The sequence below is a fragment of the Mustela nivalis genome (assembly GCF_964662115.1).
Source record: "Mustela nivalis genome assembly, chromosome: 5".
Lineage (NCBI taxonomy): Eukaryota > Metazoa > Chordata > Mammalia > Carnivora > Mustelidae > Mustela > Mustela nivalis.
Window position 1 is genome coordinate 22,568,899 of NC_139024.1, and position 12,017 is coordinate 22,580,915.

The window sequence follows — 12,017 nt, forward strand, 5'->3', positions numbered from 1 at the left end:
TTCTCAACAGACACTGAAACAGGCTCACAGCCCTCCTGCCCTTCGGTCTCACCTCCTCCTCACCATCCAATCTCCCAAGATGCCATCCTAGCTCCCTGTGCCCGCTTCCTCACCTCCCACTCCTCACTCGTTCCCATCCAGCTCCTGTCTCCAGCAAAACAAACCATGTTCACTAAGAAAAGCAGTGATTGTTCTCCACATCCAGCAGACTTTCTTTAGCCATCTTACGCAATGTCTCAGGAGCATGTGACCCAGTTCTGCACTCTCTGCTTTCTGGACTCACTCACTTCCCTGGCCTGCTGGGACTCCACATTGTCCTTGCTCTCACCAGCTTTCCAGCCATCCCGGAGGTACATTTTTCTCTGCCAGGTCATTAAGTAGTAGCCACACTGGAGCCCATGTCTTAGGACCTCATCTCTTCCTCCTGTACTCCTTCCTGGGGAGGTAGTGCCATTCCACAGCTGAGATTAGGGACCATTTTTTTTTTTTTTTGCTAATCCCTAATTGATATCTGTAATCCAGACCTCCTAGAGCTCCAGACCCACATATCCAAATGACCTATTTGGCATCTGTTCCCAGGCATCTCAAAGGCCCCTCGCATTTATGATGATTAAATCATGTGGTCTTCTCCCACAAACCTAGGCCACCTCCAACTTCCCTGTTTTAGTAAATACCACCACCACCAAGCCACTTCCTCTTGCATGAATCATTCCTGACACCACCTGCCTCACCCTACATGTCCAGTCTATCCTAACTCCTGTCGACTGGACTTTCTATCTCTCAAACCCATCACTTCTCTCTATCTCCACCACCCACCATTCTAGTCCAAGCTGTTATTAGCTTTCATTTGGACTAATCTAGGAGTTTCCAGGTATAGTTTTGGGGGCTGGCCCGTGTCAACGTCTTGGACCTCATTTCCTTCCACTGTCTCTATACTTCCATCCTGATGGACCCAAGCCTGGCCCTTTTCTGAATGCACAGAGCTCTTCATGCCTCTGGGACTCATACATACTGGCCCTTCCAGCTCTCACCCCTTCTTTCCTTGATAAGTACCTACTCTATCCAAGAGTCCATTTAAATAATACCCCTCTGGGGCGCCTGGGTGGCTCAGTGGTTAGGCCGCTGCCTTCGGCTCAGGTCATGATCTCAGGGTCCTGGGATCGAGTCCCGCATCGGGCTCTCTGCTCAGCAGGGAGCCTGCTTCCTCCTCTCTCTCTCTGCCTGCTTCTCTGCCTACTTGTGATTTCTCTCTGTCAAATAAATAAATAAAATCTTTAAAAAAAAAAATAATAATAATAATACCCCTCTGGAAGCCTTCCTTACATCTCCAGGCAGAGCTGAGTGCTTCTCCCCATGACTTGTCTAACTCCATTATAGCACTCAGCTCATGGCCATGCTAGACTTTTGGTTCATCTACTCCTACAGGCTGTGAGCCTGTCATTCATTTATCCCTTCATTCAGTCATTCATTCCACAAATGTTCTGGTCAGTTAATTTACTGGGCACTATTCTAGGCACTAAGAATATAGCGGTAAACTAAACTGGCACAAATCCCACCACCAGGGAGCTCTTTAGTGGAAAGAGACAGACATTAAAAATAAGGAGCAGGGGCACCTGGGTGGCTCAGTGGGTTAAAGCCTTTGCCTTTGGCTCGGTTCATGATCCCGGGGTCCTGGGATTGAGCCCTGCATTTGGGTTCTCTGCTCAGCAGGGAGCCTGCTTCCTCCTCCTTTCTCTCTCTGTCTGCCTTTCTGCCTACTTGTGATCTCTGTCTGTCAAATAAGTAAATAAAATCTTAAAAAAAAAAAAAAAAAAAGGAACATACGCAGAATGTCAAATGGTTTGGCACCAAAATTTCCCCAGACTTCCCAATGCCTTTCTGTTGGGTGGGGTCTGGTGATGAGCTCTGGCCAGTAGGTTGTGACCAGAAATGACGTGTGTCCTTTCCAGTCCAAAGTATTTATCATATACATCATATTCCTTCTCTTTTCTTCCCTCAGTTCCTGACTCTAAAAGGAGATGAATTTTGAAGACCAGATGGACAGATCACTTCATGCAGGGTTTTGTCACGGTAATCATATTATTTTCTTTTTAATTTCTTCCACAACTACGTGGAAGACTCCCCCTTCTAAAGTTTCTGTGGTCTAGAGAGTTGATCCTTCAATATTATGCTTAGAGGAGTGGCAGGAAAGGGAAGGCAATAATTATCTGTCTGGGTAAGAAATAATCTGATCTTTGGAAGGATTCACAGGTTTCCAAGACTGCAAATTAACTGATGCCAAGATAACTATTTGAATATAGTAAATATAGGAGGGTTGGTGGCCCATCATTCATTCTCTTCAGTCCACTGGTTTCTGCCATTATTCATGAATACGAATCTAAGGCCTTTTGGCAATTAGACAATATTTCTCTGACGAGTTTACCTTTTTCTAAATAATCTTTACATTAATTACAGACCATAAAAGCCCAATATAAGAATTTCATCAAAAACTGTTAGGATGAATGGCTAAATCTGTTAGCTTATAATCTTTCAAATATTTTTAAAGAAAAATTTAAAAATTTATTCTCTGCCTCACCTGCTGAGTATATTATTACTGCAGCAAATTGTTCTTCATTTTAACAGCATGATATACTTTGCGAAGCAATTTCATGTACATTGTCTTTTCATGATCTCACAACCATTGTGTTATGAACAGAGCCTTTCCTTTGCCCAACAAATAATTATTAAATACCTACTATATCAAAGATATATACCCAACTCTCTTTTTCCTTTTGCTGCCTGAATATCTACTACACATCTCAAAATTTCCATGCCCTCAACTGAGATTCTGATGTTCCCAACAAACCTGTTCCAATCACCTCAGATCACAGCAACTCCAGACTTCCAGACTTGCTGAGGCCCAAACTTTGGAATCAACCTTGACTTCTCTCTTTTCCACATTCCACATTCTATCTGCCTGAAAATCATACTGGCTATACCTTCAAAATATGTCCAGAATCTGACCATTTCTCACCATGCTGTCTTTTCAGACACATCATCTCCTTGATTAATGTAATAACCTCCTAACTAGTCTCTACTTTGACCCCAGTGCATCTTCAGTCTATTCCCCATTTAGAAGCATTAATATTGAAATGTGAATCAAATAACATCACTCTTCTGCTCAAAATTCTCCAATGGCTTCCCTTTTCTCACTCAAAGTCAGAGTCTTTACAATGGTCCACAAAGCCCTACACAATCTGTTCCCCACCTCTCTAATCTCTCTATTTTAATTTCTGCCAAGTTCCCCCTCAATCACTCTGGTTGCGCTGAATTCCTTGCTGTTCCTGCAAAAATGCTATACATGGTTCTGCCTCAGGGCCTTTGCATTGGCTGTCTTCTGCCTGTCTCCTCTGCTCCAAGTCAGTCATGTGATTTCTTTCCCTGACTTACCCTACTTACAATGGCAACATCCCATCACCAACGTCCACTTCTCTCTATTACCTTTCCTTCTTAATTTTTCTTCATATCACCTATTATCATCTTTACTAGTCTACAAAGTCTAGGTAGTTCTGTGATAATCCCAAAGTGCAGTGGCCATTCTTTTACTTAGAATTCTCTGGTCCCTAACAACCTTGGAAGTAGTTCCTACCCTAAGAAGAGCCTAGGCCTTCATGGTCTGGCCAGATTTTTTTCTATAGCCTCATCTCCCACCACTTCCTCATAACAGCCTCTGCTATTAGCATGCTAAGTCCAGGCAGATCCTGAACATGCATGGGGTGTCAGATCCCCATGCCAAAAGAGACTTGCCCAAGGTCAAACAGCCAGGAAAGGCCTACTCCCTCTCATCTGGGGGCTCCTTCTATTCTGACACATGCCTAAAGTAAACTCATAAAGTCCCATGATGGGTGGTAGGTGCTTTCCTTTTCTGGTATTTTCGTAGAGTGAACACTTGTTAATACTAGCCCAAAACTTTCATCATAGGATCAAATACACGGGTCCAGGAAGAGGTCTCCATCTTATGGGCTTCTCCAGTGTCAGCTCCCCAGGCTAGTAACCCCAAAGATCTTGGTACCAGTCTTGGCCCTGGACCTTGTGAGATCACCCCAACAAATTACCATCAGTGCTTTTCATTACCTGCATGGGAAAGAATCACATAGTTAGGCCCAAACATTCTAGTTTAAATGCTGACCATGCCAAGCACCATGGAGGACAGCTAAACCATGTGGTTCTATTGAAGATCCTGAAGGAAGGCCACTTCCTTGAGTTTCTCCCAGTACAGAAGTAGCTCCTGGCAGCTTCTAAGGGAGCTGGTCTTCCTGTCACTTCTGAGAGCATAGGAAGGCAATATTGTATACCCTTGAGAAGCTCCTCCTACAATCAATGGGGCAGGGTGGGATTTTTTTCCCCTCCCCTTCCTTCATGGCTACCCCCAACTCCCATCCCAGAACAAACAAACTGAAAGAGAGTTCAGTGCTAAGAAAGAACCCTTTTTAATCTATTAGCAAATAATAAAGCATGGCTATGGTAGGAGGTAGATTTAATATTAGCAAAAGAAAGATGTGTTTGTTTTATAGGTGTGTTTGTTTCTTTTTTTTTTTAAAGATTTTATTTATTTGACAGAGAAAGATCACAAGTAGGCAGAGAGAGAGAGAGGGAAGCAGGCTCCCCACTGAGCAGAGAGCCCGATGTGGGACTCGATCCCAGGACCTCGAGATCATGACTTGAGCTGAAGGCAGTGGCTTAACCCACTGAGCCACCCAGGCACCCCTAGGGGTGTTTGTTTCAAAAGCATCTTAGCCTCCCCTCTAGGTCCATAGAGGGGCATATTGACTGGACTTGACTGACTGTGAGCTAGGATCAAGTGAGAAGGGCAGAGGGGTAAAACTGTGTATGGGAAGGATATGGGGGATGGTACTTGTTGCCAAAGGAGACCAAAACCAGAAGTCTCCTGTACACTGAGTGCAAGCAGGACCCTATGTGACTGCATGGGAAAATAAACTTCTTTTCAATATCTAGAGCTGTTCTACTGTGCCATATAGTAGCCTCTAGCCACACGTAGCTATTGAGCCCTTGAAATTGTGACTTGTCTGAGTTGCGACATACTGTACATATAAGGTATGTGCCAAATTTGGAAGACTTAGTATAAAAAATGTACAGTATCTCATTATTTCTTTTTATTGGTTATATGTTAAAATGATAATATTTTGATGCATATGACTAAAGTTCATTTCATATTTCTTTATACTTTTAAAATGTGGCTATGAGGATATTATAAATGGTATCTATGGTTTGCAGTATATTTCTACTGGACAGTGTTATTCTACACTGCGTATTAGGGATAGTTGATAATAAGATGTCACAGCCTTACAGACATGACAAACATAAGTCAGGGGTCATAGAGGTTAAGATGTAACTTGTTTGGTAGATAAATAGATTTTATTTTTCACATTTGTCAAATTATCTTTTAAGAGGATAAAGGTCATATTAAATCCCACCTTCAGGAATAAACTTTCTAGAGACTGAGAAGAAAATATTGCAAGAGTGCCTCCACTATTCCAAGAAAATGCAGGCATTTTCAACTTCCCTCCCAAAGAAAGGGATCTGATATGAATTTTGTGGACTATAGAAAAATACATTCAAGAGATGTTAAAAGCACCAAGGGACAAATAGGCTTTTAGAGGGATAAAAGATAAATTTTGATTTTCAGCTCTTTCAAGTTTTCTCTACCTTTGTTTTCTAGTCTGTTTTTTCACTTGGGGCTTCGAAAACAGGAAAGAGGCAGAAAGGTATCTCTAGTAATGTCAAAGAGGGTCTTATAAGAGCTTCTCGGTAAAGACATGTGACTCTCAAGCTAGGATAACAGAAAGGGCTCCTCAGGCTCTGTTCCCTGTAAAGTCAACAAACCAGCAGCTGAAATGTCTTCCTTCCCATTGTGTCCTCCAGGGTTGCTCTTAGAGTCCTGTTTGCCTGTGACCTACTCTCAAGTGGTCACTGAACTTCTCTAAAAAGCCAAACGCCTAAGAAACCCCATCTGCTACTCCACCATGCTAACTGACTCCAGATGTCAAGAGGAAGGGGGCTTGGGAGATAGGATAACCAAGGCAGAAAAAACTCTCAGCAGAATCTTAATCTCACCTTGTGCTCAGCAGCTGTCCCATGGACATAGTGGTGAGCTCCTAGACCTTGCGAGGTGCCCAGACCTCCCTCGGCTGTATTTACCCAAGAACTATCTTCTATGGTGGGGACCAGACTCCCTCCAACCAAGGTAAGGCCTGAAGTGTTGATTGTCAGTGTTCGCTCAACGGATCTGAAGTAGTTCAGAATTCCCAGACAGGTGCGCTGAAACAAAGAAAGACCAGGTTAGGACCCTGTCCTTTGGTGTCCCCACACGACAGAGTAAAACTGAATGGGGGCCCTGGAAACTGGCAAGTTGATTCCACCGCTGAAAAAGAAACACACCATCCCCAGAAAGGCCTGATGTTGCAGAAAAATCAGAACAAAGAACGAAGTGTAAAAATGCGTGGCTACTGGAAGAGCGGGCAAACCACCTTGGTGAACAACCAAACCTTCCAGAAGTCTGAAGCCCGCGTGCTGTGCCATCCACATACCTGCAGCTCCCTGATTCGCAGGTGGCGCAGATACAGGAAGGACAAGTAGGCTCCTCTCATCAAGACAGGACTCCCATCACTGGGCCCGGCCCCGCCATCCAAACCGAGCAGTTGCAGGGCCACTGCAAAGCTGTACCTTTAGGGGGTAGGAAAAATAGAATAAATGCTTTTCACCTCAAAGTGGTTTGGAAAATTCATAGACACCAAATGGAAGTCATTTTATTTAACTTAAGGGAGTTTCACAGTAGCTACTCTTTAAAAATGCATTAGAAGGAAAATAATTACTCTATATGTATAAATACAAAAAGAAATTGCTTTTAGTAATTACTCTCGTGAAAAACCCAGTCCTAGGGTGAAACATTAATTTAGTTGTCTGACCTGCTCGAACAGCCTTGCTTTTATTTCAGCTTCAAATATTTTTGAGTTAATATGTAACCTACCTATTAATCAGTCACTCAATTTCCACCCCCTCCCTGTATTTAATCCATTTCCTTGAGTCACCAATAACATGATTTAATTTTACCCTGTCTCTTTTTTCTGCTTGACGGGCTCACCAGCATGTTGGCAGCGACTTATCTGTGCTAGGTCATTTTCATTTTGTTCCATTGAAAGGTCCTCTTCCCTCATATTTTCATTCTATCAAAAAAGTAACATTCGTTGAATTACATGGACATCTGCAATATCATTAACAAAGTCACAGTTGGGCCACCACAAGATCAAACCCCATGACCCAAGGCATATTTATATGAACGAGCAGAAGAGTATTGGGATCCACTGCAGCATGTCCTATGAAAATCCGGATTTCTAGAATAAATTAGAGCCCACCGTTATCATCATTATTTAGTCCTTGTTACATAAGACTCTTCACAGCTTTTAAAACCACCCCCCGACACACATATAGCTTTTCCGTGATTCACTTATGAAAAGTTGATACACACATTTGTAGATGTTTGAAACCTTGAACATCTCGAATCTAACCTTGTTCCAGGCTGAGAGAGATCGGTGGATTGAATGCTTCTTTCTACTTTTTAGCTATGTGATTTAATATTTTAAAGTCTTAATCCTGTTTTTGTGCTTGTAAAATGGCATAACAATAGAAGATAAATTGCTGTGAGAATTAACACATAGTGATTGGCATCTTGTAGGTGCCCTGTATGTGCTAGATCCCCCTGCCCATGGATTACTGTAGTCGGTCGGCCTGGCAGGATCTATCACAGAATTCATGGTTTGTGTTTATTTCCATAGGCATTTTTCCTGATATTGAGCAGGACTAGGTCACACACACACATATACAGAGTCCTAGGAAAAACTTGAAGAAGGTAATATTGATGAATTTCCTTCAAGTCCTAGGAAAAACTTGAAGAAGGTAATATTGAGTCTGCCCCTGGTCCTCTGGCAGCCCCTTTCTTCGTTGTTCTCTCTGCCTGCCCCTGGGCATACACCCCATTCTCATGAGACAATCTTTTATAGTGGTTCCAGTACCCACAGAAACACTACTGAGTGGCAATGAGTTAGCTTGGAACCCCACTCTTTGGGTTACTTATATTCTAATGGTTCACTCTTGGGATTCCAATAAGCCCTTATGGCAAAAACTGCTGGTTGTTCCCCAAGATCCACTTTCCTTTCTTTCTGTAGTAATTAAATATTTATTGTGGCACGTGGCCACCCAGATGGAGATGATATTTCCAAGCCTCTTTTGCAGGTAGGTGTGGCTATGTGACTAAGTTCTGGCCAAAGTGAAAATGCCGTGTGGCAGCTTCTGGGAATTTCCCTGAAGTGGCAGGTTCTCTCCCTCATTATCCATTCTGCTGCTGAGGACAAGAATGTGACAGCTGGAGCTGCATCTCAGACCAGGTGTTGATCTTGGGTATGGAGGCTGCATCTGTTGGAACTCCAGGATAGAAGGAGCGTGGGTCCCTGAGGATTCCATGGAACAGAGTCATCATGCTAGTTCTGTACTTCCTACCCCTGGATCTTAATATAAGGGAGAGAGAAAGAAATTCCTATCTCCTTTAATCCTCTGCTATTTTGTGTTTAATTATGACCAATGGCCAAATATAATTTTAACTAATACAGTACCCAAGACTCTAAAGACAGACTATTGATCTTTATGATGGGCAGTAGAGAAGAGAATTTGGGGCAGGGATATTAGGAAGAGTGAGTGAGAAGAAAGTTGTCTCATCGAGTATCGTTAAATGGCTTCCCATTCTGCCTGTGGGTAGAATTAGCTCCTGTCTGTTCTGGGTAAATGTGTACATTAGTGTATTTCCATGTAAACATCCCACAACCCCAGGACTGGAAAAGACTTAGGAAGTGACATGGGGCAAAGCGCATGAGTGTATTCCCCTAAGAGAACTAGACACAGTGCAGGTAAGCAGCAGGGTTGACCAGAAGCCAGAATGTCAACACCACCTGTGTTTGTTCCTTCTTCCTAGGTAGGTAAATCCTTTGACATTTACTCTACCTGGTGGCTGGGTCTTTGCCAGCATTGTCTTGGGCAGTATTTTGATAGTTCTGAGATCTCCACTGATTGCAAATTTAATTCTTCTGGGAAAACTGGCAGGGGCAGTGGAGTGGGAGGTTGGGGGGAGGGTGGTGGGTGGAATAATCAGAGGAAAAATACATCTAAAATGTATTTCCCACCTCCTAAATGTCCCCACAGCGTATTTCTGTATATCCACAGAATAAAAAGACTAGAAGGATAGATACCAAATGTTAACAATGTTATTGTTTTATTTGGGGGGTAAAATAATGGCTGATTTTTATTTTCTTCCTTGAGCTTTTCTACATTTCCCAAATTTTCGGTGATAATACATGTCATCATTGTCAGCAGAAAATGTTTGTTTTACATGTTCCATTGAATTGGATGAGGGAAACCAGAAAGGAGTGTTTTCTGTTTCCCTAAACTTCTTGCACATTGGAATGATTGTATACAACAGCACTTTTGTGAGGGCACACTATGCCCTCATTCCATCTGTGGAAACACAGGGGACCAGTAAAGCTGTTGGGGAAGAACCAGCTGTCCCTTGCCCTCTCCTCCCTGTGGCCAGTGAGAAGAAACAAAAGAAGAGGCACAGGATATAGTGTTTCCTGGCGCGGCAACACTCCATAACGTTAAAGAACAGTGACCAATTAAACCATATCTTTAGAAATATGATGGCCAATAGTAGTATTTAATGTCTATACATTTTAATAAACAGGTGTTTTCTTGGGGAATGGCACTGGATATGAGTAACTTAATAAAATACAAAGGTGGAAGGTTTGGGAGGATCCATACAGGGCTGGCTGGCCTATTGCTTCTGATTAGGACTATGGTTAAATTATTTTTAAGTTTTTTCAAAAGGATATAAAAAAAACACAATCCTTTTAGACCATAATTCTCTCTTTTTAGTTATAAATTATCTTCAATTGACAATGATCAGAAAATCTGATATTTTTTCTTTATCCCCCAAACCCAGATCTTTAAGTGAATCTGGGAAAAGAATTGTGTATAAAGAAAAGAGTAGCCTGCCTTACACGCCAATGGTAAATAAAGGGCCAATTCAAAATGTGATAGAAATATAAACATTATTGACCTTCAGATAAATATGTTTGATGTTAAAATGTGAGAAAGCAGGTTCTCTCATAAGTTGCTTGTTAGGGGAAAAAAGGGTGTACCACTTCAGTAGGATCTATGGAAAATTTTCATGTGTATGTCAGTGACCCAAAAAACCTACTTCTAAGTATCTACTCTAAAGAAACACACATGTGCACAAGGAGGCATGTACAAGGAAGTTCAGTGGGAGTGGTTTCTAATGAGGTAAAAAATGGCAACAAGTATCCAGAGAGGTGTCTGTGTGAGCTGTTGTATGTGATAAAATATAACGCAAGCATTAAAAAGAACAGAGACAGATCTCTAAGACATATAATTGGGTGAAAAAAGCAAGTTAACAAAGATATCCACAGAGTATGACAGATAATTTACATAGAAAACTAAAACACAATATTATACCATATATGTGTGTATATATGTACACATATGTGTACATATGTGTTATGTGTATATATGTATATATGTACACATATATATGGTGTGTGTGTGTGTATATATATAATATATATTTTATGAGGACATATGTTTGAATGTAAATGTATTGAAAAAGCTAAAGCAATAACAGTGTTTACCTCTGAGGAAATGGAATGGGGACCAGATTAGAATTCCCATTAGTTTAAAGCATTAAATTTTCAGTGATGTTTCAATTTTTCACAAGAAGATGTTTATGTATTATTTCTGTGGCTTAAAATTAATTTCTAACATCTTCTTAAGGAGAAACATCGTCACTTTACAGTGCAAAAACCTAGCAAACACCCCTAACTTAACCACATATCAAGCTTAACATCACAGCAATATACCAGGTTGATAACATCTGTTCCAGATATGGTGATAAGAAGGGCACTTCACCTCTGGGGTGTCCTTCCTTTAAACCTCCAACCCCAGTGTAACCATGAGAAAAACATCAGACAAATTTAAGTGAAGGGATTTTCTACAGGTTTCCTGACCAGTACTCCCAAAGACTGTCAAGGAAAGCCTGAGAAGCTGGCACAGACCTGAGGTGCCTGGGAAACATGACAAGCAAAGGCACTGTGGTGCTCTGAAGCACAAAGAAGACAGTAATGGAAAAACCAGTAACTTCCAAATACAGTCTAGTTTCGATATCAGTAAATGTACCAGTGCTCGTTCCTTGGGTGTGACAAAGTAATATGTCAATAACAGGAGAAACCTGACAGGGGATTCCTGGGAACTCCTTGTACTATCTTCGTAACTTTTCTGTAAATCTAAAACTGCTCTGAAATAAAACATTTATTTTCTAAACAACAACAACAAATTTCCTAAAGAAAAACTATTGGTGAATAGTATTCACTGAAAACTGATCCAAAACTGTCCCGAAGTCATGCTATATTCTTTCTGAGCTGTCAAAATGGACAATCCTATGAGGTTTGCTTTCCTTCATGCAGAAGTAAGAAAGTTATTTTTCATGGGGTATGGATTGTTCCTTGCCAACTTCAGAATCAGAATGCTGACCAGCGTATAGATGCTAAAATTCATACTTGACTGCTACATGCGTGCAAAATAATCACAGAGCTTTACAATTCATACCCACATTCCTGTGACTCCTCCTATCTGCCCCGTTTAACTTCATCCTAATCTCCTCTGACTGGTATCCAATATTCAGAATGGCATTCAGATATTGAATAAAGCGCCCTTGACCAGAGCAGAAATACATAAGGAGTTCACAAAGTAACGCCCACAGGAAAATGGGAGGCAAAGTAGAAAACCATTGATCGTTGCCTCCAAATTTTCTTTCTCCAATGCTGTGCTATTTTCTGTTTCCCCACTGGGAAAGCTCTTCACTAGCATGGCTGACTCCTTCTCATTTATCAAATGTCAGA

At 41.6% G+C, this 12,017-nt stretch overlaps 1 protein-coding gene across 7 annotated transcripts in view; it reads right to left on the reverse strand.

The window, feature by feature from the left end:
- LOC309865547 (uncharacterized protein) overlaps nt 1-12,017 on the reverse strand; it is a 203,623-nt gene that overhangs the window by 127,792 nt on the left and 63,814 nt on the right. For all 7 annotated transcript variants that reach the window (XR_014312154.1, XR_014312155.1, XM_082731992.1 and 4 more), the window contains 3 exons: nt 7,111-7,223; nt 6,588-6,723; nt 6,115-6,318 (listed from right to left, as the gene is read on the reverse strand). Coding sequence is in view for 5 of the 7 variants with exons in the window: in XM_082731992.1 (XP_082588118.1) it covers nt 6,115-6,318; nt 6,588-6,723; nt 7,111-7,223 (453 nt within the window). In the remaining 2 variants the exon portion in view is untranslated. The remainder of the gene's footprint in view (nt 1-6,114; nt 6,319-6,587; nt 6,724-7,110; nt 7,224-12,017) is intronic.